General features: G+C 46.3%; 1 protein-coding gene across 1 annotated transcript; it reads left to right on the top strand.

Moving 5' to 3' along the window:
* Positions 1 to 3262: 3262 nt before the first annotated feature.
* On the top strand, positions 3263 to 25209 carry GCNA (germ cell nuclear acidic peptidase). Its single transcript, XM_067722305.1, has 10 exons — positions 3263 to 3722; positions 5786 to 5832; positions 6234 to 6270; positions 12626 to 12708; positions 16054 to 16422; positions 17573 to 17648; positions 21480 to 21624; positions 22820 to 22958; positions 23962 to 24166; positions 24475 to 25209. Exons 1-10 carry the CDS (start codon positions 3676 to 3678, stop codon positions 24722 to 24724), a joined length of 1398 nt encoding a protein of 465 aa, XP_067578406.1. The 5' UTR covers positions 3263 to 3675; the 3' UTR covers positions 24725 to 25209.
* The last annotated feature ends 364 nt before the right edge of the window (positions 25210 to 25573 follow it).

Raw genomic sequence — 25573 nt, 5'->3', positions numbered from 1 at the left:
TTAGGTAATTTACCTCCCAAGTTCTGTGGATTGAGACCCTCAAAGCCCTAATGTGGGTTAGTGTTTGTTTCTTGGAAGATGGGGCAAGAAAGATGTCCAATAGATTAGTCATAAGTTCTTTTTTTTTCTAATATCTGTTTGTTTATTTGACTGCATCGGATCTTAGTTGCGGCATGTGGGGTCTTCTCCTTGTGGCGCGCAGGGTCTTTTCGTTGTGGCGCATGGGCTTCTCTAGTTGTGGTGCATGGGCTTTAGAGTGCGTGGGCTCAGTAGTTGCGGCGTGCAGGTTTAGTTGCCCCACAGCATGTGGGATCTTAGTTCCCCTATCAGGGATCGAACATGCGTCCTCTGCATTGGAAGGTGGATTCTTAACCACTGGACCACCAGGGAAGTCCCCATAAATAAGTTCTTACTCCCACCCTCTTCTGTCTATTAGGAATGTGCATCAGTTATTTCCAGTCTACTTCAGCTCCTCCTGCCTTCGGTCTAAAGGAGTTGCTCGTGCACCTTGAATAAACTTGTGTAACTTACCATTTGATTCCAGTCCTAAACCCACTCTTTACTTGAAGCACATGCCTCTTAACAATATTAACTACAGCTAATGTTCAGATTCTTTGCCCAAACCTCTGAGGCACACAGTTATGTAAGCCCCATTTTTATGGAATAGGCTTGTAGAGGTAAACTTGCAAGTTTGTTGTAAGTGATAAGGTTATAATGATAAGCCCTTATCCCATTCCCCATCAACTCAGAAAGTACCTTTTTTTTTTCGGTACTCGGGCCTCTCACTGCTGTGGCCTCTCCCGTTGCAGAGCACAGGCTCCGGACGCGCAGGCTCAGCGGCCATGGCTCACGGGCCCAGCCGCTCTGCGGCATGTGGGATCCTCCCGGACCGGGGCACGAGCCCATGCTCCCTGCGTCGGCAGGCGGACTCTCAACCACTACGCCACCAGGGAAGCCCCAGAAAGTACCTTTTTATATGTAGGCAGTTTGGTGCTTAAGACTAACTAGTGCTGCTGGAATTTGCATTCTAGCTCCCTGTCATTTTTTAGCCATTGTGATCTCTGTAAAATGAGAGTGCTAACACTGCCTACTTTTTTAAAGTGTCGTAAGGATTAAATTCATATAAAAACACTTGGAACAGAACCTAGCATGAAATAAGCTCAGTGTCATTAATGTTTTTAAATGCAGGGACGTTTTATATGTATTTTGTTGGCCAAATGCTTAAATTATGAGATGTATGGGTTTTTGCCAGAGAAACGGGCACAATCTAGAAAGCCTTTGCTGCCCCCGTTTGTTATTCTTGGTGTGTCGGGAGTGAGTGCCAGAAAGCTTCAAGTAACTAATTTCTCTTTATCTCCGGAGTTCGGAGGGGTCTGGAAGCAAACATCATAGTTCAGTGTTGCCTGGCACTTCTGAGTTGCTGCCTCCCTCTTATTAAGGGGGTCTGACCCCTCCCCCACCCCTCCCTCCACCCCCCTCTCCGTGCGTCTCCGCGCCTCTCCGCGCCTCCCCGCGCCTCCCCGCGCCTCCCTGCGCCTCCGCTTTGTTTGGAGGGGGGCTAATGGACTTGGTTGGGCAGTTCAAGCAAGGAATGGGGCTCGCTTATCCAAGTTCTCACAAGGATGAAACTTTGTTCGGGAGGATTCGACTCGGTTTTTCCCTGTCGCCCCAAAAATTAATTTAGGGATTGCCAAACTACAAAAATGGGCTTGTACCCTGTGCGTGAAATGGTACGTTCCGGTAAAATTAGGGATACCTCGTGGAAGTGATAAGCTTGATTCCGGAAGCACTATAAATGGGCGCCAAGTTTGAGTTCATAACCGCGAAAATTGCCTGGTTTACCGCACTGTGATAGGTGGGTACAGGGAGGGCGGGAATACGTCAGTTCCTATCTCCCGCTGAGCCTGGGCTCTATAAAAGCAGCGTGTTTCACAGTTGCTCGGGGCGTTGCACACCTTCCACTCCCAGAGGAGAGCGGCGGCGATTCGATTGGGCCAGAGGCAGCAGAAGCAGGTAGGTGAAGGGAGAGTACCGAAGCAGAAACAGTCTTCACGCTCGTCCTAGTTGAGCTGACTTAAAGTCAGGACCACCATAAGCCCTGGACACTGTCCGTGAGCCTTGAGACTGAGATTTTGGCAAAATATTTTGCCCGTTTCCACTTTAAGCTTTTGGAAGAAGGAATTTTTTTGCGTGTGTTAGTGATATTAACTCCGGGGGATGGGGGGCAGAGATAACCAGTTGGTGCATTAGGGAGTAGAGGCCTGGGAGGTGGCGTACAGTTGTAGGGGGGACTCTAGGCCTGAGTGGTGGAAGGCCAGCAGGCTGATAGAGGTTGGAGTAATGTGTGGAAGTAGGGGCAGGTGGAGGATGGGTAGGGGTGTGCATGGGGGCGGTCGATGCCTGATCAGCTAGGGGCAAGAGACGGGCGTGGGAGCGGGGAGCGGAGGAGTCAAGGCCCAATTGGTGCAAGGCCGGCTGGGGGCGCTGGGAGGCGAGATGGGGGGATGGGTCTAGGACCGATGGTGCAAAGCTGCCAGGAGGGGGGAGGGGTCCAGGCCTGTTGGTGTAAGACCTCCTGGGGAGAGAAGGCGAGAGTGGGGGGAGGAGTAGAGGAGTCGAGACTTGATTGGTGCAAGGCTGGCTGGGGGTGCTGAGATGGGGGAGGGGCCTAGGCCTAATGGTGCAAAACTGGCTCCAGGCCGGAGTGGGGGAAGGGCCTAGGCCTGTTGGTGTAAGACCTCCTGGGGAGAGGAGACGGGAGCAAGGGGATGGAGGGGTGTGTGTGTGGGGGGGGGGTGAGTGGAGGTGTCTGAGGTCTGAGCAAGAGGGGGGAGGGGTCTAGGCTTGATTGGTGCAAAGCTGGTGGGGGGCGGGGGGTTGGGGGCAGGGAAGAGGTGGAGAGGTGGAGGGGGCTTAGAGAGGAGGTGGAGCGGAGGGGTGGTGAGGCGGAGTGAGGAGGAGAGTTTGAGGCCCCGTTGGGGCGGAAGTTGGAAGTTGGTGGAGGCGTGGAGGTGTGGGGGGAAGGTGACCTGATTCCCCGTGCGAGTAGGGGGATGGGGAGAGTGTGAGTTGGATTGAGGTGTGTGTCAGGGTGTGGCCTGGTCTGTGTAAGCCTGGCTATGAGCAGGAGTAGGGAGGTGGTGGAGGGTACGGGGGTGGTGGGGTGTGGGGGGTGGGAGCGTGTGAAAGCCTGATGGAAGACTTCCTTGGGGCATGAGGCGGAAGTAGGGGGAATGAAGATGTGGGGAGAGGGGAGCGCCGGTGGTGATGTAGGGGGTGGTGGGAATACATTTAGGGTCAGAAGAGCATTGGGCCGGGGACAGAGTAGTACATGCTAAAAGCCTTACAGTGGGGAGAAAATTGATCTGGGGGCTGATAAATGAACGATTGTCCTCCCTGCACATCTCTATAACAGGTGGTGGTTGAGGCGGCTTAACATCAGGGGCCGCTATGGGCTTTGGGCTTTCTAATGGATCAACGAAGAACCTTGGTGGGGCAAGGTGGGAGAAAGGTCAGCAATAAACAAATTTAAATACTTCTCATTTCATAGAGCAAAGTTTTGGCTTTAAGTTGGGGTGAAGAAGCTGCTCAAAGGTAAATGCAGAACGTAGAAACATCTAACTGGTTCTGGTTTCCTTTCAAACATATATCCTTGTCCTGACTACAGACGCGGACATGTCCAAAGCAGAGGATGGGCGTTGGAAGAACCAGGATGATGATTGGTGAGATTTGAAAAATTCTCTTTTCTCTTAGTTTAGTCTTACTCTGTTGGCAAAACGACTTTCTCAAAAAGTATATGTTTATGTCACTTAGAGTCTACAGAGTGTATAATTTGGTTAGTCATAAAATGAGAATTGTGAAAAGAGAGCTTAGAATCATGGGAGTCCAGTTTCTATCCAATGCATGAATCTGTATAACAGCTCTTTTAGTGGCCAGGAGTGTACAACTTCATGAAGCAACACAATGCAGTGTTGAATATGTGTAATTTCTAGAAAGTTCTTCATTCTGGTGAACTTCAAATCTGTCCTTTTGTTACTCCCAGTGTTCGCAGTGCTGCCCTCTTGAGGTATGCAGGTGAAGTATTTTTCTTCTCTGGGATAGGTATTTTAGGATAGTTGCCTCATCTCCTCTAAGTCTTCATTCTCCCAGAACACTGCTCTGTTTTCCTCCTTCACAGGTAAGATAAGCATACAGATAAGTGTCTGGTATGGGAGAAAGTAGAGACCATAGACTAGAGAGTCTGGAAATAGACCCAAATACATATGAAAATTTAGTTCATGATGAAAAAAATGACATTTCAAATCACTGGGGAAAAGATGGATTCATTGACAAATAATTCGAAGATAATTGGTTGACCATTTGGAAAACAATAAGAATTGGATTCTTACCTCATCACTCCTTATACCAAAATAAATTACACTTGGATAAAATATTTAAAAATAAAAAATGAAACCATTAAAAATGCTAGAAAATATAGCTGGATTTTGTTTCCAGTAATTTTGGAGTGGGGAAGGTCTTTCTAAATTTGATATCTAACAAAAGCATAAAAATGACAACAAACTGGAAAAATATTTTTATTACTTATGATAAAAGGCTATCTTCCTTAATCTACAAAGAACTTTTAAAAGGAACAATTATGGAGTTCCCAGGTGGCCTAGTGGTTAGGATTCCGGGCTTTCACTGCCATGGCTGGGGTTCAATCCCTGATCGGGGAACTGAGATCCCACAAACCACGTGGTGTAGCCAAAAGATAAATAAATAAAAGCAACAATTTAAAAAGGTGAACAAACAGAAAATGAGCAAAAGTTTTAGAAGGTAGTTCTCAGGGAAAAAAATACAAATGGCCCACAGACATTAAAATTTATTCAACTTTTAATTTTATTTTACTTAAAGAAATGAAAGAATTTTAAATGAGTGAGATACCATTTTTCATATATCAGATTGGCAAAGATTAAAAAAAATTTTTGATAATACCCAGTGTTGGCAAATTTGTAGGGAAATTTCATACAGTCATGGTGGGACTATAAATTGGTGCAACCTTTTTTGGAGGGCAATCTGGCAATGTCAAAATTTTAAATGCCCATGTCCTTTGGCCCAGTAATTTCACTACTAGGACTTTTTCTTTCATTTTTAGGACAATTTTATTTAATTTCTGTATACATATACGTAAGTGCAAAAATGTGGTTGCATCGTACATGTTCTTTTTTTTTTTTTTTTTTTTTTTTTTTTGCGGTACGCGGGCCTCTCACTGTTGTGGCCTCTCCGGTTGTGGAGCACAGGCTCCGGATGCGCAGGCTCAGCGGCCATGGCTCACGGGCCCAGCCACTCCGCAGCATGTGGGATCTTCCCAGACTGGGGCACGAACCCATGTCCCCTGCATTGGCAGGCGGATTCTCAACCACTGCGCCACCAGGGAAGCCCTGCCCTTTTGATTTTTAACTGTAAACTCTGCATCCTCAAGTCCTTTCCCCTGTGGTCCCTTTCTCAGAATTCACTTTCATATCTTTAAATAGAAATATACCACTTGGCAAAAAACAGGCTTCTCACACTGATAGCTAATGATACTCAACTAACATTCTTGTCCGGTCTTTGTGCAGTACGGACTGAGCAGCTTGTGCCTTCTAATTTTTCTTCTCCTACCCTATTGTGATCTTCATAAGCCCTTAAAACCTTTTTGCATTTCAGAAACTCTGATTGATGGTTCTTTCCATTTGAGATTTTTGACATTTGGTTGCTTATGACGTTAGTAGCCTTTCTTTAAAACAGAATGTATTTTATTTTGCAGTTGCATTCTTACTGTGGACTCAAGCAGTGATGAAGAACTTGATTACTGTAAGTAGAGTCCCCTCAAAGCAGTAATTTACAATTTAAAGCATAATTTAGCCATGTCTCCGTAGAGATGACTAAAATGTGATTTGGGACATTTGATGTAAGCTGTCCTAGGTTTGTCTCCTCTAGGGTTGGTTCTAGATTGGCAAAGCAAAGTTTATTTCCCTACTATGAGGAGCAGAGGAAGTTCTTTGTGCTTCTTTTCCAATTTGCTTCCTTTACTTTTTTCATTCAAGGTCTCCTTACATTTATTTCTTCTCTCTCATGGGAGATGTAAGAGTCCACCATAAATTTTGACCAGCTGTAATTTATGGACTTTGGTTTTAGGGAGTTAAAGACATGGGTAACCAGATTTGATTATGCTTCAAATGCTTTCTGATGCCCTGTTTCTTTCTCTGTGTCAGTTGTATCTGGAATGAACCTGCAGAAAAGGAACATCAGGTGAGTAGGAGAATTAGTGAAATTTGACTTTTTTAAGGAACAATGTTCCTGGTAAGATGACTTAAGAATAAACATCACATTTTCTCTGTGAATCCTATGTTCAGGGTCATAATGGGTGTTTGGTCTCACAACTGGGTTCAAAATATATTTCTTATCCATGGCCCATTATTTAATTGGGCAGTTTCTTCAGAATGTCTCTCTGGGGGGCTTCCATGGTGGTGCAGTGGTTGAGAGTCCGCCTGCCGATGCAGGGGACGCGGGTTTGTGCCCCGGTCCGGGAGGATCCCACATGCCGCACAGTGGCTGGGCCCATGAGCCATGGCCACTGAGCCTGCGCGTCCGGAGCCTGTGCTCCGCAACGGGAGAGGCCACAACAGTGAGAGGCCTGCATACCGCCAAAAAAAAAAAAAAAAAAAGTCTCTCTGAACCATCCCTTAACTTCCAGTCTCTACTATAAGGCCTTTATCAGTTTTTACTCTTGTATCTGTGCGGAGCTTTTTTTTTTTTAATAAATTTATTTATTTTATTTATTTATTTTTGGCCGCCTTGGGTCTTTGTTGCTGTGCACGAGCTTCTTGTGGCGGTGGCTTCTCTTGTTGCGGAGCATGGGCTCTAGGTGTGCGGGCTTCAACAGTTGTGACTCACAGGCTCTAGAGCACAGGCTCAGTAGTTGTGGCGCACGGGCTTAGTTGCTCCACAGCATGTGGGATCTTCCTGGACCAGGGCTCAAACCCATGTCCCGTACATTGGCAGGCGGATTCTTAACCACTGTGCCACCAGGGAAGCTCCCGTGCAAGAGCTTTTTAAGTGGGCTCCTCACCCTGATTTCTTCCTTCTCTGATCCAGTCTGTATCGCACTTCCAGATTAATCTCCTGAGTCACTGCTTTGATCATACTAATTCTCTATTCAAGTTGCTTATCATAGGGAAATCAAACTGGTAAACCCAGTAGGTAAAGTCCTCTGTGATCCGGCTCTAACCTAACTGTCAGCATTATCTACTACTTTTCCTATTTAGGAGCCCTCTGCTAGATGAAGGGGTGTTGCCCAGGTGCCAAACTATAGGAAGTGCTAAGAAAAAAAAAATTCCTGGAATAAAACTGTAATAACTGTGGTTTCCACATCAACTCCTTGAATTCCTGTAGAAATATGAATTGACCATTCCTGTCCCCCACCCACCCACCCAAGGCGAAATAGTGCTGTCAAGTGGGAAAATGTTTTTCTAGCTAGTTCTGATTTACCTCTGTTGATTATTTTTGCAACATGCAAGCCACCAAGCTTGACACCAATGTGTGAAAGTGATTTAAAGTCAGCAGTTGCAGTCAGCTGAAATACCGGAACTGAATAATGCATTGTATAAAGCTATCTATTGGAAACGATCAGTTTTATTATTTATACTTTTAAAGTTAGGTCTATTGAGGAATGACTTAACATACAGAAAAATTAGCCCTTTTTGGGTATACAGTTTGATGAGTTTTGACAAACGTATGTGGTAGTGTAACCATTACCACAGTCAAAGATGCAGAATTTCCATCACTGCCCCTTACATTTTATTTTTATTTTTATTTATTTATTTATTTTTTACATCTTTATTGGAGTATAATTGCTTTACAATGGTGTGTTAGTTTCTGCTTTATAACAAAGTGAATCAGTTATATATATGTTCCCATATCTCTTCCCTCTTGCGTCTCCCTCTCTCCCACCCTCCCTAACCCACCCCTCTAGGTGGTCACAAAGCACCGAGTTGATCTCCCCGTGCTATGCGGCTTCTTCCCACTAGCTAGCTATTTTACGTTTGGTAGTGTACATATGTCCGTGCTACTCTCTCGCTTTGTCACAGCTCACCCTTCCCCCTCCCCATATCCTCAAGTCCAGGCGGTAACAAAGCACTGAGCCGATATCCCTGTGCCATGCGGCTGCTTCGCACTAGCCCTTGCTGCTCTTAATATGTTTTCTTTCTGTTTAATTTTTGACAGTTTGATTAATATGTGTCTTGGCGTATTTCTCCTTGGATTTATCCTGTATGGGACTCTCTGTGCTTCCTGGACTTGATTAAGTATTTCCTTTCCCATATTAGGGAAGTTTTCAACTATAATCTCCTCAAATATTTTCTCAGTCCCTTTCTTTTTCTCTTCTTCTTCTGGAACCCCTATAATTTGAATGTTGGTGCATTTAATGTTGTCCCAGAGGTCTCTGAGACTGTCCTCAGTTCTTTTCATTCTTTTTTCTTTATTCTGCTCTGCAGTAGTTATTTCCACTATTTTATCTTCCAGGTCACTTATCCGTTCTTCTGCCTCAGTTATTCTGCTATTGATCCCATCTAGAGTATTTTTCATTTCATTTATTGTGTTGTTCCTCACTGTTTGTTTCATCTTTAGTTCTTCTAGGTCCTTGTTAACTGTTTCTTACATTTTGTACATTCTATTTCCAAGATTTTGGATCATCTTTACTATCATTATTCTGAATTCTTTTTCAGGTAGACTGCCTATTTCATCTTCATTTGTTAGGTCTGGTGGGTTTTTATCTTGCTCCTTCATCTGCTGTGTGTTTTTCTGTCTTCTCATTTTGCTTATCTTACTGTGTTTGGGGTCTCCTTTTTGCAGGCTGCAGGTTTGTAGTTCCCGTTGTTTTTGGTGTCTGTCCCCAGTGGCTAAAGTTGGTTCAGTGGGTTGTGTAGGCTTCCTGGTGGAGGGGACTAGTGTCTGTTGGATGAGGCTGGATCTTGTCTTTCTGGTGGGCAGGTCCACGTCTGGTGGTGTGTTTTGGGGTGCCTGTGGACTTATGATTTTAGGCAGCCTCTCTGCTAATGGGTGGGGTTGTGTTCCTGTCTTGCTAGTTGTTTGGCATAGGGTGTCCAGCACTGTAGCTTGCTGGTCAGTGATTGAAGCTGGGTGCTGGTGTTGAGATGGAGATCTCTGGGAGATTTCCACCATTTGATATAATGTGGAGCTGGGAGGTCTCTTGTGGACCAGTGTCCTGAAGGTGGCTCTCCCACCTCAGAGGCACAGCACTGACTCCTGGCTGCAGCACCAAGAGCGTTTCATCCACTCGGCTCAGAATAAAAGTGAGAAAAAGTAGTAAGTAAGTAAGTAAGAAAGCAAGAAAGAAAGCAGGGAGGGAGGGAAGGAAGGAAAGAAAGAAGGAAAGAAGATAAAGTAAAATAAAATAACGTAAGGTAAAATAAAATAAAGTTATTAAAATAAAAAATAATTATTAAGAAAAAAATTTTTTTAAAGAAAAACAAACCAAAAAAAACGGATGGATAGAACCCTAGGACAAATGGTGGAAGCAAAGCTATACAGACAAAATTTCACACAGAAGCATACACATACACACTCACGAAAAGAGGAAAAGGGGGAAAAAATCATAGATCTTGTTCTCAAAGTCCACCTCCTCAATTTGGGATGATTCGTTGTCTATTCATGTATTCCACAGATGCAGGGTACATCAAGTTGATTGTGGAACTTTAATCCGCTGCTTCTGAGGCTGCTGGGAGAGATTTCCCTTTCTCTTCTTTGTTCTCACAGCTCCTGGGGCTCAGCTTTGGATTTGGTCCCGCCTCTGTGTGTAGGTCGCTGGAGGGCGTCTGTTCTTCGCACGGGGTTAAAGGAGCAGCTGCTTCGGGGATTCTGGCTCACTCAGGCCGGGGGAAGGGAGGGGTACGGAGTGGGGGGCGTGCCTGCGGTGGCACAGGCTGGGGTGAAGTTGACCCAGCCTGAGGCGCGCCGCGCGTTCTCCCGGGGAAGTTGTCCCTGGATGCCGGGACCCTGACAGTGGCGGGCTGCACAAGCTCCCCGCAGCGGGGGTGTGGATAGTGACCTGTGCTCGCACACAGGCTTCTTGGTGGCGGCAGCAGCAGCCTTAGTGTCTCATGCCCATCTCTGGGGTCCGCGCTTTTAGCCGCGGCTCGCGCCCCCGTCTCAGGAGCTCCTTTAAGCAGTGCTCTTAATCCCCTCTCCTCGCGCACCAGGAAACAAAGAGGGAAGAAAAAGTCTCTTGCCTCTTCGGCAGCTCCAGACTTATCCCCGGACTCCCTCCCGGCTAGCCGTGGTGCACTAAACCCCCTGCAGGCTGTGTTCACGCTGCCAACCCCAGTCCTCTCCCTGCTCTCCGACCGAAGCCCAAGCCTCAGCTCCCAGCCCCGCCCACCACGGCGGGTGAGCAGACAGGCCTCTCGGGCTGGTGAGTGCCGTTCGGCACCGATCCTCTGCGGGAATCTCTCCTCTTTGCCCTCCGCACCCCTGTTGCTGTGCTCTCCTCCGCGGCTCCGAAGCTTTTCCCCTCCGCCACCCTCAGTCTCCGCCCGCGAAGGGGCTTCCTAGTGTGTGGAAACCTTTCCTCCTTCACAGCTCCCTCCCACTGGTGCAAGTCCCGTCCCTATCCTTTTGTCTCTGTTTATTATTTTTTCTTTTGCCCTACCCAGGTATGTGGGGACTTTCTTGCCTTTTGGGAGGTCTGAGGTGTTCTGCCAGCGTTCAGTAGGTGTTCTGTAGGAGTTGTTCCACGTATAGATGTATTTCTGGTGTATCTGGGGAGGAAGGTGATCTCCACATCTTACTCTTCTGCCATCTTCTTTACGATCCACCCCTTACATTTTAAATGGTATGTCATGGATCCTTAGAAATATTCTGGTTTACAGTATTATACATTATAGAGCCCTTGTTTAATAATAAATTTAAAAGTATCCAATTTTTAAGTAGAAAAATTGGTTTCTTCCTTCCTCCACTAGGTAGATGTTGAACAAATATGTAAAGAAAATCCATTTCAATGGGTCTGCCAGGAGTGCCCACAGATCTTGGTCCAGACCCAGGAGGCTTCTGTATATGGGATATTGTAGGAAGGGTGAATTTGGGGAGGAGGTGATGAGTTCAGTTTTGGGTATGCTGAAATTGAGGGGCCTATAGGCAGGGCTGATATTCAAAACATTTACAGTCAATAGATACAAACAGGGATTAGTCAGGATGGCTGCCTGACTGGTTCGAATAGACACCATCAGTAAAACAGTTGGTGAGGCTGTACCTGTGGAGACTGACTAAAAATCGGCCCTCCCCACAGGATATCCAGGTAGGAAGCTGGCACTGTGGAGCGAGAAGTTAGAAGCAAAGTTGGGCTGGCGGATGGATAATGTTTACCCAATCCTTAGGAATTAATTGGATTGGCATGAAAGGGGTGTGGATAAAGCCTGGGAATGAGTGAGGAAGAAATTGAGTTAGAAGGAGTGGGCAAAAAAGGTGAGAAGAGAACCAAAACCAAACAGTATCCCAGAGATCAAGAAAAGAGAGAATTTTAAGGATGGAATGAATGGTCAACAGGAGAGCAAAGGCCCATCAACTTGGCAGCTTAAGCTGTGACAAAGCGAGAGAGAGGCATGGACATATATACACTAGGACACGTAAAATAGGTAGCTAGTGGGAAGCAGCCGCATAGCACAGGGAGATCAGCTTGGTGCTTTGTGACCGCCTGGAGGGGTGGGATAGGGAGGGTGGGAGGGAGGGAGATGCAAGAGGGAAGAGATATGGGAACATATGTATATGTATAACTGATTCACTTTGTTATAAAGCAGAAACTAACACCATTGTAGAGCAATTATACTCCAATAAAGATGTAAAAAAAAAAAGTGGTGAATATGGTGGAAATGGATGAATAGATTTGTGCCTGTAACTGGTACAGACAAGTCCTCTAGCAGTGTTTTAAGTAGTTTTCTGTCTCATCATAAAGGTATATCACACTTATTGTACACTGTTTGGGAAATACAGAAAGGTGGAGAATTTCAGCCTTCTGGAACCTCTGACCCAAATACCTGGGCCAGCTGAGAACGACGGTCCCAGAGGCGTGCTCACCACCGGCATCCTGGGTGGCACAGGGATACTGCTGAGTTGGACTCCTGCCAAAGCAATCCATCAATTAGAGAGGGCGGTGCTGGCTTCAGGCTGCAAAGAGTGGCGCCCAGGAGAAATCTCCCTGCCGAGGCTGCCTCTCTGTATCTGTGGCAGGGGGATCTCAACGTGGATAAAGAGAAATGGCAATTAAATAAACCTTTCCTTAATCAATTTCCCCCTGCGCCAAAACTATTTGAACACATACCGTCTGACAGCCCACTTCAGTCTCTCAGTACTTGACACATTCCTCCTTTTGAAAGGATTGAGATGGATGGAAAGATTTGGTATGAAGATAGGAAAGATGGAAAATCAGGAATAACAATTGAGGAGTTCTGGAGAAGGGGAACAGAGTTACTGTGGGAAACCAACAAGTCATTTCAAAGTGATTATGCTCATTGGAACAAAGGTAGAAAATGCCATGAAAAGAAGAATGTTGCATTCATGCTTCTCTTTTGTTTTTCCCTGTCTCATCACTCAGCTACGTGGTGATCAACTCAGACTCTGACGATGAAAACCTCTGTGAGCAAAAGAGAGCTAAGATAGCTGAAATACATTGCAAAGGCAAGTATACTACTAACTTAGAGAAGATGCAGCCTCACCATGCACAGTCATCTCAGGATGAAAGTCAGCAAATGTTCTATGCTGAATAATTTCGTAGTGAGTGCCACTGTTTTTTCCTCCTATGTGCTGGATGTGGATATGGCTGGGTTCCCCGCACCGCCTGGTCAATTTCCTAACATAGCAGCAACTGTTCTTGCTGCCTTAGACCCCAGGCATCGCCCTCAGTAGAGTTCTTAGCTACCCAGCGTTACATCGCGGGAGCAGAGGGAAGTCAGGAACTCAGCCTGATTAGCGTGAAGGTTGCCCTGCTCCTCTGCCTTCCGCTCTTTTCCTCTTTCCCTGTATGTGGGGATGACAGAGAGGAGGAAGGAGGAGTAAGAGACAGGGGCGCATTCTTTCCAGCCTGATGGAGGCTCATGTGTGAGGCTTATGGGCCAGCTGGCAGTGACTTCTCAGAGGAATGCTTGTTTTCTCTGTCTAGCTGTTTGTCTTTGCCTTTTGCTACCCCCTTTATATTTTCTAGAGAGTCCTGTTTTTCTTAGAGCCTGTTTCCCATAGCAGGTCCTTGCCTCTTAGGAGTCAGAGGCCCTCATCACCTTTCGGGAGGCACGGAGTTTTACTCGCAGTTCAGAACCTGCTCAGTGGGTGTGAGACATAGGAAGACTAGGAGCTTCTTAAGCCTTTGGGATAGTATTTTATTTTTCTTTATTTTTTATTTTTCTTTCTTTCTTTCTTTATTATTATTATTTTTTGCGGTACGCGGGCCTCTCACTATTGCGGCCTCTCCTGTTGCGGAGCACAGGCTCCGGATGCGCAGGCTCAGCGGCCATGGCTCACGGGCCCAGCCGCTCCGCGGCATGTAGGATCTTCCTGGACTGGAGCATGAACCCGTGTCCCCTGCATCGGCAGGCGGACTCTCAACTACTGCGCCACCAGGGAAGCCCGGGATAGTATTTTATTGATCTCTGTTTGCTAAGTACCTGGTGTAGGGCATGAGACACAGGCACCTACTTAAAGTACTGGCACCCTTAAAAATACTGGCTACTTATTTGATAACTACCTCAGATATACCACTGATATCAGAGAAGGGAAAGGAGAGGTGGCTTGGAACCCGCATTTCCTACTGTTTCACCACCTGTCCCCTCTCATTTCCTTTTTCCCTCCTCTCTAGCTCTGAGTGGATTGCCTGAGCAGGACAGAGGTCCGGGTGCAGAGTAGGGGGTATAACATGACAAGCTACTGTAATGCAGAGGGAGCCCCGAGGGAGGTAGCTTTAGAGTAGGGGCCTGAGTGACAAAGCCAGAGGCCAGTTTATTACCATAGGCCACCAGTTGCTAACTCCTTGAATCAGAAGATCCATCGTCTTTTGAGGATGAACTTTCAACTAAGGCTGCTCTGACCGGTAGCATCCATCCCAGTAGTGGGATGAAGAATGCTTCAACAGGACTGTCTTTGTATGTTTCTTTACTGTTCTCCACATGCCATTTCTTTTGTTATGGTAGTGAATTTAGGCAGTTTTACAGGAAAAAAGGCCCAAGGAGCTTAAACACATACTTCCAACCTCACTTGAAACCTTTGTCAATGTACAGAGTCATTTTTTACAGATTGTAAGCAGTGTGTCCCTACTTTTTATTTATTTATATTTTATTGAAGTAGAGTTGATTTACAATATTGTGTTAGTTTCAGGTGTGTTAGTTTCACAGCAAAGCGATTCAGTTATACACACATGCATATATATATATATATATATATATATATATATTCCTTTCTTCTGTTCTTTTCCATTATAGTTTATTACAAGGTATTGAATATAGTTCCCTGTGCTATACAGTAGGTTCTTGTTGTTTAGCTATTTTATATATAGTAGTGTGTATACGTTAATCCCAAACTCCTAATTTATCCCTCCCCCCAACACCTTTCCCCTTTGGTAAACAGAAGTTTGTTTTCCAGGTCTGTGAGTCTGTTTCTGTTTAGTAAATGAGTACATTTGTGTCCCTACTGCTTAGAATTTCAGCTGCAGGTGGGAAAACTTTAACTCTTCTAGGAAGGATGACTTTTTACCATAGGAACACCCGCTGCTTTCTCTTTCCTTATTGCATATCTGAAATTTTTTGATAATTAATTTAAATCATAGATGAGACTCAAAATATATTATCCCAAATCTGCAATTTTAGGATACAGAGTTTTTTGCACCATAAAGATATTTTCACAACTTGCTCATGCTGTGGTTTATATTTTTTACATCCAGAATCATAGAAACCTAGAAGTTGAACCCTGAGCAGACTGCAGAGAGCTTGAGTCTTAGGCACGTTGCCCCTGGTATCCAGATAAAGGGATGGATCCTCAGTGAGGGCAGGGACAGTCTCAGTGTTCCCAAGGCCTTTCAGTGCTGGCATCAGAACTTAACTCCTTACTCTCACATCAGTGGTTTTGAGAGCTTCAGACTTATGGACTAGTTAAAAAATGAAATTTTGGTGACTAACATAGAGTTGCCAATTTTTAATTTGTCTAATGATGGAAATAAACTCCAACTACCATCTATCACCATAATTTCATAAGGTAAAGAGCACCAAAAGTTTAGTCAGGACATAATCTCAAAATAAAGGACAGTCCTTTAAATTATAGAAAGCTAGCTTGATAGGGGAAAAAGAAAAACAAACCCACTTTATTATTCTGATTTCTCTTATTTTGCTCTGGCCCAGTGAAAATATACAAGTTTCGGACCTGTGGGAACCCCTGAGCACCTACAGAGAAATGTGATTTGAAAATTGCCTCTGGGTTTGGATTGCTATTTTATCTGTCACTGTTCTCAGTAAAATAAAAAAGTAATAGAGGTAAAATCGTCTAAATAACTGATTCTTACCTAGGATTCATTATATCACAGTTCCTGACTTGTTTAATTTTTTAAAAAATTTATTTATTTATTTTTGGCTGCACTTGGTCTTCGTTGCTGTGTGTGGGCTTTCTCTAGTTGCGGCAAGTGGGGGCTACTCTTCATTGTGGCGTGTGGGCTTCTCAGTGTGGTGGCTTCTCTTGTGGAGCACGGGCTCTAGGCGCTCAGGCTTCAGTAGTTGTGGCACGTGGGCTCAGTAGTTGTGGCTCGCGGGCTCTAGAGCGCAGGCCCAGTGGCCATGGCTCACAGGCCCAGCCACTCTGCGGCATGTGGGATCCTCCTGGACCGGAGCACGAACCCGTGTCCCCTGCACCGGCAGGCGGACTCTCAACTGCTGTGCCACCAGGGAAGCCCCTGACTTGTTTAATTTGTGCTCAATAATCTGAACTTGAGTTGAGGGTGTGGGGGTGGAGGGAGTATGTTTATACATCATTGTGTCTCTTGAATTTCAGATGAGATTCTGGAAGTGTCTGATACCGATGAGCAGCCACCCCAGGAGTCTCCAATACTTATCACTGATGATGATGATGATCATAATGATTTGGAGGGCCCTGTGCTAATAGAAGATGATTCGTGTGATGAGGACCAAACTCCCTCAAATGAGAAAAAGAAGAATGAGTTTGCTATCTCCCTACACAAACCATCTTACGATGTTGGTAAGCAGGATCTTGGGGAAAATGTCTGCCAGCCACCAAGTGATGATCCTAAGGCTGAGCTAGAGATTTCAGTTGGAAAGTTGTCAAGTGATGAAGAGCCTGTACGTTTGGTGGCAAAACCAAGGAAAAGGAAAAATAAAACCAGACACATACCTGTGACACCTGGTAAGCCAATCAAACCAAGTATGCCTGTCCCACTAAGGCTAGCGCCACAAGTGGGTGCCCTTTCCCCCGTATATGTCTGTCTTGTCGAGTCTGCTTATCCTGTCTACTAACCCTCCGCTATGTTTCAGCAGCTTCCTAGTGGCCGAGGGAGGCAGCCATCCCAGTGAGAAGGCTCTTTCTGGGGAAGGGCGAGGAACACCTGTGTCGTCCTCATGCTCCAGTGTCTTAGTATCTGCCGTTCCATCCATTGGCAGTACTTTTTCCCTGCAATTTTTTGTCCTGAGGATATCCCATTTTTCTTAGGATCCAGCCCAATTGCCACTTGCTGTAGAAAGCCGTAAGTCCGAGGTGCTCCTCCCTCCCAGGTTCCCAAAGTTCCTAGGCCCTGTCACTAGTAAAGCACTTACACAACTGTGTTAAGTACGTTTCTGAATCTGTCCTCCCAGTAGATAGTGAGCCTTTTCTTTTTCTTGGCCACATCACATGGCATGCGGAATCTTAGTTCCCTGACCAGGGATCGAACCCGTGCCCCCTGCAGTGGAAGCACAGAGTCTTAACCACTGGACCGCCAGGGAAGTCCTGATGGTGAGCCTCTTGATGGGAGGGCTCTCACTCATCCTTTAGTCTCTCCTGGAGTCTAGCCTGGTACTTGGCACGTACTAGACGTTTAATAAGTTTTTTAGATAAATGAATGAAGGGCACTAACTCCTGATACGTGAATTTCTGGCTAGAGCAACCGGCAGTATGGGTGCTAGACAAAAGGGGAAAGATTTGGCTTGCACATTGGATGAAGGTGCCACCTAGGATGGGGGCCTTTTCCTCAGAGTGAGTGCGTGAGTTATGCCACACCATTCCTGGTACTGCACGTGCCTCAGTCGCCCCCACAGTCTAACCTCCAAAGGCATATTCATGTAGCCTCATAATAGTCCTCAGCGCCTAGGACAGAATCCTATCTCGCTTACTCTGCTTACTCGCGTAGGTGAAATCTTTCATGCAGACTAACGGAGGAGGGTGCCCGCTTCCGAGAGAAGCGTTGAGTGTATATGTGCTGCTCTGGGCTTGGCTGTGAGGGCTCCTCCTGAGATTACCTTTCTGTGAGTTGCTGGTTGGTACCAGTTTTCAGGGTACAAACAAACTACTCTCTTTTCAGTTGTTAAAAGAGCAAAGAAGCATGGGACTTCAAAGAAGAAACCCGGAGCAGCAGAATTTGAAAAATGCGAGCCTGGGTATGTATGTACTGCTCACGGTCAACGGCACAGGAGTTGACTGCATAGTTGTCACGTGCAAAGCTGTCCACTGGTCACGTGTGGGGGTTTTCAAGGGGATGAAGAAGTCTGCTGGGGCGGGGAGGGGGGGAGCGGCACAAGTTTTACCTCCCTGAATGGGGAGGGCAGAAGCGGCAGGAGGAGGAGAGGAGGAAGGGGGGGGAGGAGCCTCGGTGCCCTCCCTCCCCCTCCCCCAACAGAGCCGGGGCGTGGGCACTCTGCACAGATTTCAGCGATTCCGGGCAGACTGGAGCCTTTTTACCCTCCCCTCGCCACAGGAGCTCTGGCCCCTGAGGTTTCCTTTGTCCTTCCACTCAGATTAAACAATGATGTGTAGCTAAAGATCCTTTTTTTCAGGCCAGATACAGCCTCATGGCCACCAGTTTGCACTGAACTAAAAGCAAAGGCAGTGGGAATGGTGAGAAGGCAGAACAGATGTGTTCCCATCCATTGGAATTGGGGGGAGGCAGTCAAGATTGTCTTCCAGGGTTTTCTAGTGTTCTGGATGGACCCTTATTCTTTTTTTTTTTTTTTGGCGGTACACGGGCCTCTCACTGTTGTGGCCTCTCCCGTTGCGGAGCACAGGCTCTGGACGCGCAGACTCAGCGGCCATGGCTCACAAGCCCAGCCGCTCCGCGGCATGTGGGATCTTCCTGGACCGGGGCACGAACCCGTGTCCCCTGCATCGGCAGGTGGACTCTCAACCACTGCGCCACCAGGGAAGCTCCTTCTTGCAAATTTTTAAAGCTTAAACGTTAAGGTGAAATAAATAGTCTCTTTATCTTTATTAAGCTATATGTTAGATATTATATTGATACTGAAAACAACAGGTCATTTAGACCACAGACATGTTAATGCTCAAAGGAAGCAAAAAAAAAATGGATTTTCTCACTTAGGTTCCAGGAACTTCTCACTTTTTCTCTTAAAAATATGATATAGTGAGCATACTTTTCTTTGTTTTTCTGTGCATTCAGGAGTAATTTATACTTACATCTGAGTTATCTTACAAAAGAAGGGATATATTTGAAGGACTGTACGTTTCTTTTTTTACCTGTATTTTGGGGCAATAAATGCATCTATTTTTAAACATATGGTGTTTTCCTTTTAAGAAATTTATTTATTTATTTATTTTTGGCTGCGTTGGGTCTTCGTTGCTGCGCACAGCCTTCCTCTAGTTGCTGCGGGCGGGGGCTACTCTTCGTTGCCGTGCGCGGGCTTCTCACTGCGGTGGCTTCTCTTTCTGTGAAGCACGGGCTCTAGGCACACGGGCTTCAGTAGTTGTGGCTCGCGGGCTCTAGAGTGCAGGCTCAGTAGTAGTGGCGCACGGGCTTAGTTGCTCCGTGGCCTGTGGGATCTTCCTGGACCTGGGCTTGAACCCGTGTCCCCTGCATTGGCAGGCGGATTCTTAGCCACTGTACCACCAGGGAACTCCAATAATTGCATCTTAAGGGGAGAAGAAGAATGATGTGTCAGGCGTAGGGGCAACAGAGAAACTTGGACTTGAGCAGAGAGGCTCTCTGTTTCTGCATTTCTCTTTGGTTCGGCGTGTCATGTCTTAGATGGGTCCCCTTGCAGCAAAGCTTGTTCTCTGGATTCCTAGATCCATATTTAAGCTGCTTTGCCTCTAAGGGACATGTGTCTTGGGTAGAGTGTGACAAATGAAGGAAGAAGCTGCTCCTTTGTGTCATTGTCCTCTGCCTCATATCAGGAGGCTGGCCTGTTTGGGCTCTTCTCTGTTGCCTTGCTGCTTCCTGTTTCAGTCTGTAGACTTCCTGTTGTGCTCAGCATTGTTCCTGTGCAGGCTGCTTGCTGGTCATGGTGTCTGATGCATGCGTCTGGGGTCTTGTTGGTTCCTCTGATGTGGAGATACTCAGTTTGCAGTAAAGCAGCATTACCACTGAAGTGAAGGCTTGCTAAGCCACAAGCTGCTTGATGTGAGTATAGACACACGCAGGCATCACGCTCTCTGCTGAGGTCTGCAGATGGTTTAGGTTTTTATCTGCCACCTTTTCTGATGCAAATTTGCTTTCAGGACTAAATAATTGGAGGCAGAAATATTAGTCACCCTTATCAGACTGTGGGGCAGAAGTCCGTTACTTTAGCTGCCTATATCTTCTCTGGTACTTTCCCTCTGTCTCCACCCTGGGCAACTCTCATAGGGTTTTATTTTGTGACTTAAGGGTTAATGAGCGTCTTGGCAAAATCTCAGTCTCAGGGTTTCAGGTCAGAAACACTTCCCTCTGTTTGCTACTGGTTATTCATCTTTTCAGCTCTGTGGGCTCATCTCTTTGGACTCGTGGATTGTTCCAGCCAAGATAAAAACGTTTCAGTTTAGGCGCTTCCCTGGTGGTGCAGTGTTGAGAATCTGCCTGCTAATGCAGGGGACACGGGTTCAAGCCCTGGTCTGGGAGGATCCCACATGCCGTGGAGCAGCAGGCCCGTGAGCCACAACTACTGAGCCTGCACGTCTGTGCTCCGCAACAAGAGAGGCCACGACAGTGAGAGGCCCGTGCACTGCGATGAAGAGTGGCCCCCACTCGCCACAACTAGAGAAAGCCCTTGCACAGAAAGGAAGACCCAACACAGCCAAAAATAAATTAATTAATAAACTCCTACCCCCAACATCTTCTTTAAAAAAAAAAGTTTCCGTTTAAATAAATAGATACTACATGTGTGAGTTTTTTATGGGCTCGGCAGTATTCTTTGTGCATCTGAATTAGGCCTTGAAAGATGGGGCAGCAATAGTGGTCTAATGGAAATACCGTGAGATTTGGGTCAAAAGATTCAGTGTCTGTGAAATTTGGGTAAGTCATTTAACCTCTGAACTTAAGTTTCGTCATGTGCAAAGTGGAGATGGTAAGAATAGTAGTAGCTTCTTTGGAGGGTGGTCGTGAGGATTAAATACGATGATGCAAAAGGAAGTTCTTAGCAAATGATGAAGTGCTCCACAGAGGGTGGGTCTCAGTAGAGGTGGAGGTGTGGCCATTCTAGGCCATGGACAAATCGGTTCATGTCCAGGGAACATTTAGGTTGCCCAGTTTGGCCAGAGTGGAAATGATAGTTGGAAACAGAGGTTGGAACCAGGTTGACCTGGGCCTTGAATGTTAGGCCAGACAGTCAGTGAAAAGCCAGGGAGGGACATCATTGGAACATGGCCTAGGAAAATTAATCTGCAGAGGTGTGTGTGTGTGTGTGTGTGTGGTTGGATTAGAAGAAAAAGAGCCTGGAGGTGAGGAACACAGCGGGATGCTGTAGTAGCAAGGCATAGAGGGGAGGACAGGAACTTGACCTAGAATGGTGACAGCAGGGTGGAAAGGAGGGGCTGGCTGGAAGAGATGATGTGAAGGAGACAGTGGTCTGTCTTTGTGCCTAGTTGAATGTGGGGTGAGGGAAAAATGAATTTAAAAAGTCTCTGAGGTTTTTAGCCTGTTATAACAGAAGTTGAACCATTAAACACATTTAGCAGGAGACATACTCCGGTTAGTAAGTTGGAAATTTGCACTGGGCAGTTGTAAACGCAGATCTTAGGAAAGAGGTGGAGACTGCAGATCCAGATGTGGGATCACCCCTGTTGAGGTTGGAACCATGGGCTTCATGTCTCTGACAGTGTGCGGGGAGTGACGAGAAAAAGGCTATGAATGGAATCTTATAGGAGATGCCCTTGTAGCAGGAGCTGGAAGGAAGAGGGACCAGCAAGTCTTCCCTAAGTCTCTCTTGACATGACCTGTATGTATGCATTTCTTCTACTGATTTCTTTCCCTCTACAAAACTCAGTTGAATTTACCTTTGCAGGCATTCTGAGTGCAAAATACCTGGGTGTTTCTTGCGTGGCATTGAGAACTTAAAGCAGTATTCTGGAAAGAATTTCAAGCAAAATAAGGATGAACTGGTTCAGAAAATCTACGCTCTGTGTAACAGCTCTGTCTTTGATAAAAAGGTAGACTCGATGAAATAAGCACTTACTGAGCACCTGCTGTATGCCCAGCTCTCTTGGGAGCTGGAAGGTGTGCAGATGTACTAACTGTATATTTCCTTCCCTTGAGAAGTGTCAGTTTAGATGGGGAGGGGAGTTGAGACATGCATACGTGAAAGACACAGAATGTTTTGTGGGTTACAGTATATGGTCCAGACTGTTACTACCACAGGTGATCAGCAGAGGGAGAAATCACTGAGAGCCTGAGCGGTTGGGAAATAGGATTGCCTGGAGGGAGTGAGACTTCTTCTGGGTCTTGAAGGATGGTAAGGGGCGAGAACAACAGTGGAGGAGGAGAGGGCAAGTGTTGAAGCTTGACTATCTGGAAGAGAGGGTTCATGTTGAAGGATACTAGGAAAGAGCTGTGGGACCTTAGGCAAGTTACTGAGCCCCTGTTCGCTCATCTGTAAAATAGGGGCAGTCCTAGTACCCTAGTCCCTACCACCTACTACTTCACAGAATTACCATTAGGCCTGGATAGGTGAATGCCCCTGAAGTGCCTAGAACAGGGCCTATGACATAGTGAGCAGTACATGTTAACTAGTGTAGGGCTGGTTAATGGAGGGCCTTGGGAGTCGGGTTGGAGGAACTTAAATTGAAATCAGTAGGCACCACTGCCCAGGGATGGGATGTAACGTGGAGTGCCTGCTGAAAGAAGTTGTTCTGTCAGTAGCCTGTGGTGTGGACTGGATCGGAGAGAATTTGGAGGCAGAGAGACCTGCGGTCATGAGGTTTTCCAGAGTTTATTGACTCTGGTGACAAAACTTCCTGCAGGGAATGTTCTTAGATCTTTCTAAAGGTTCCCCAGCCTTTGGTGCCCTTTCTGATGACAGTGGTGTTACATCAGATAACTCTGATGAGTGGAACCTTAAGTGTTCTGAGTTGCAGTTTTAGTTGTGCCTCATGGCTCTCATGCGCGGGCTCCATCTCCTAGCCCAGCAGAAGTGTCCTTCTCTCCTTGGCTGCCCCTGACTTTTGTCTCCATACAGGGGAGCACAGAGCCTGCATTCACGTGCTTGCAACAGTCTCATCTTTACGTGGGCTTCAGCTTAGGTTTTGTTATCCCCAGAATGTTAGATTTGCAAAACTCTTGAGTTGATATTTTCTGGTCTGCTTAGAACCACTTTCTGATTCGCTCTTGTTTGCTTTTTGTTCTCAGATGCCGGAGAAAATTGACATCGGCTGGAATAAAAAGATGCTGAGAACTGCTGGTTTATGCACCACTGGCGAGACTCGATACCCGAAGAGGCAGCGTTATGCTAAGATTGAGATTTCTCAGAAAGTCTGCGATTCTGCAGGTGATGGCAGGAGCTGGGCAGCTCCCCTGCTGCACTTACATCCGATATGGCGCCTGGGAGGTTACTCTTGGGTGCTGGTGTTCTCTGGCCGCCTGTGTCACAGCTTTCCCTGTCACTCCTGGGTGGACAGGCCTACTGTGTGTTGCTTAGAGGACATTATTATTGGATGTCTCACCACCACCAAGAATCCAGTTCGTCCATATTTCTACCGGGCCTAACTTTCTCTCTGCAGCTCCCCACTGCCAGCGGCAGCATCTCCATCCTCCCAGTAACTGAGGTTCAAGGTCCCCTATATCTAGCCAATCACCGGATGTTCATAATGACTCTCCTATTATCATCATTCCTTCTCTGTCTTTGCCTCTGCCTAGCTATGGACCCTCATCACCTCACTTTTCTCCCTGCTCCATGCAGTTTCTTGCTAGGAAACCTTGGGCTTGCCAGTGCCTCGAGTGTGGCTTTCGAGGCCATCGTACTTTGCCCCCCTCCATGTGGCCAGTCTTGTCTCTCACTACTCCACCTGTGCTCCAGCCAGGCTTTCTTCACGCTGGCTTTCAAAATGGACCACATGCTTTCCTGACCCCAACCTTGGCTCACCTTCTCTACCACACCTAGAAAGACCTTGATAATTTTGCCAGTCTAGTCAATTGATCTGAGCCCAGCTCAGATCCCAGCTTCTCCACGGAGCTTCTCCTGACCAAACCCCACTTTATGCTCCTGGAGGGCGGCGACCGGGTCTCAGCTGGATGTATTTCTAGCAGTGTCCCACAAAAAGAGCACATTGGAGCTTTTCCAAAAACACTTGCTCCGCTGAGGCTCTCTGCCATTAATAAAATCGGGTTGAATTCAGTAGAAATTTCACCTTCAGAATCCTGGGGCGATAACACTCCTGCCTGCCCACATATGCTTATGTGTCTGATGGGGTGGAGAGTCTAGGGGTGGTTGGGTAACAGACCAGAAGGGAATTGGTTTAAGCCTCATGATTTCATTTCATTCCTCTTCTAAGACCGACTCCGGGATACTTTGGTCCATGAGATATGCCACGCAGCCTCCTGGCTGCTCGATGGCGTCCGTGATTCTCATGGTGATGCATGGAAGTATTATGCCCGAAAATTGAATATGGTGCACCCGGAGCTGCCCAAGGTCACCCGTTGCCATAACTACAAGATTAACTACAGGATTCATTATGAGTGTACTCGGTGCAAATTCAGGTAAGACCCTTCTCCTCAGACTTTTTCCAATTACGTTTTTACTATGGCCTCCATGTAGTCTTCAGTGGTTTTATCAGGAAGTACATGGCTATCTGACTTGAGGAGTAAAACTTCTCTACTCCTTTCCATGTCTTCTTTCTCCATTCTCTTCTGCTTTGACCCAGCCTGACCATGGCCACTGCCTGGTGCCCCACTTGCTGAGATCCCACAGAAGAAGTCTGGCTGTGGGCTCAGGGGCAGCAGCTCTGAGAAGATGCGGACGTACAGTGACTGATTTGTTTGCTGTGTGGTGTCTCTTTCCTCCTCAGGGTCGGCCGCTACACCAGATCACTGGACACCGAGCGCTTCATCTGTGCCAGGTGCCGCGGCTCTCTGGTCCTTCTGCCATTAACTCGTAAAGATGGAACCCCCATTGAGCCCCATGTGAGACCATTTGCCAAGTATGTGCAGGAGAATTACAGAATAGTCAGGAAGGAGACGGCAGGGATAGGTCATGGGGATGTGATGAGAAAGCTCAGCAAGGATTTTACTGCCAAAAAACAAAGCCAGGTTCATTGAGGTTATCTGAGAATGTATTTGTGTGAGGTGAATCATCTATTGGTAAGGAGTTTTAGAAAGATATCTTTGATGCTGTGAAGTTATGAATATTAGAATTTAAATCCTTCTTTAAAAGTTTCCTTTTGTTAATGATGTTTGTTCTTCACTAAGAGTTCTGTTGCTAACCATTTTGTGCTGATACCCAAAAGCACTTTTGATCTACCTTGGGTCTCATTTAGATGCTGTAGTTTTAACATGTAGAGCAAAATGCAAAAGAGAAATGATGTCTGGAGAGTGGCACGTTGAGAGAATGAGGCATGCTGAGAAGAGAACAAGTTTTAAAGACAGTACTTCAAAACCAGAGCTGCTGTCAGATGTAACCTGTTACACCTACCTGGAAGTGAAATACAGACATGTTTCATGAGTTTAGTTGCTCTTGACATTGTATGAAGCCACCTGAACAATGTAACTGTTCATAAAATAAAAATAAACAAATGTTTTCTGCAGCTCACTTGTTAGCAAAGTCTGTTCATTGACAACCCATGTCCAGAGCAGAACAAACCCTTGGGTCTTTGTCTAAGACCCCGGACCTCTCAGGCTCTCCAGGATGTGTCTGGAAGAACAGCCTCCGTTTAGGGTTTCTCTTGGATTTTTGTGACTGCCCATAAGCACTTCAACAACCTCCCCACTTTTGGGAGCTGTCTGGGATGTAGACTGGAATCAACGTTGTATTTGTTTTCTGTTTCTGCCAAAACAGTCTGCCAAAGCAGATTACCACAAGTTTAGTGACTTAAAACAACACAAATGTATTATCTTACAGCTCGGGAGGTCAGATGTCTGGCGCAGACCTCATAAGTCTAAAATCAAGGA

Source organism: Pseudorca crassidens, chromosome X (assembly GCF_039906515.1).
Source record: "Pseudorca crassidens isolate mPseCra1 chromosome X, mPseCra1.hap1, whole genome shotgun sequence".
NCBI lineage: Eukaryota > Metazoa > Chordata > Mammalia > Artiodactyla > Delphinidae > Pseudorca > Pseudorca crassidens.
Note: the sequence above shows the minus strand (reverse complement) of the source record. Positions and strands in the feature narration are given on the sequence as shown.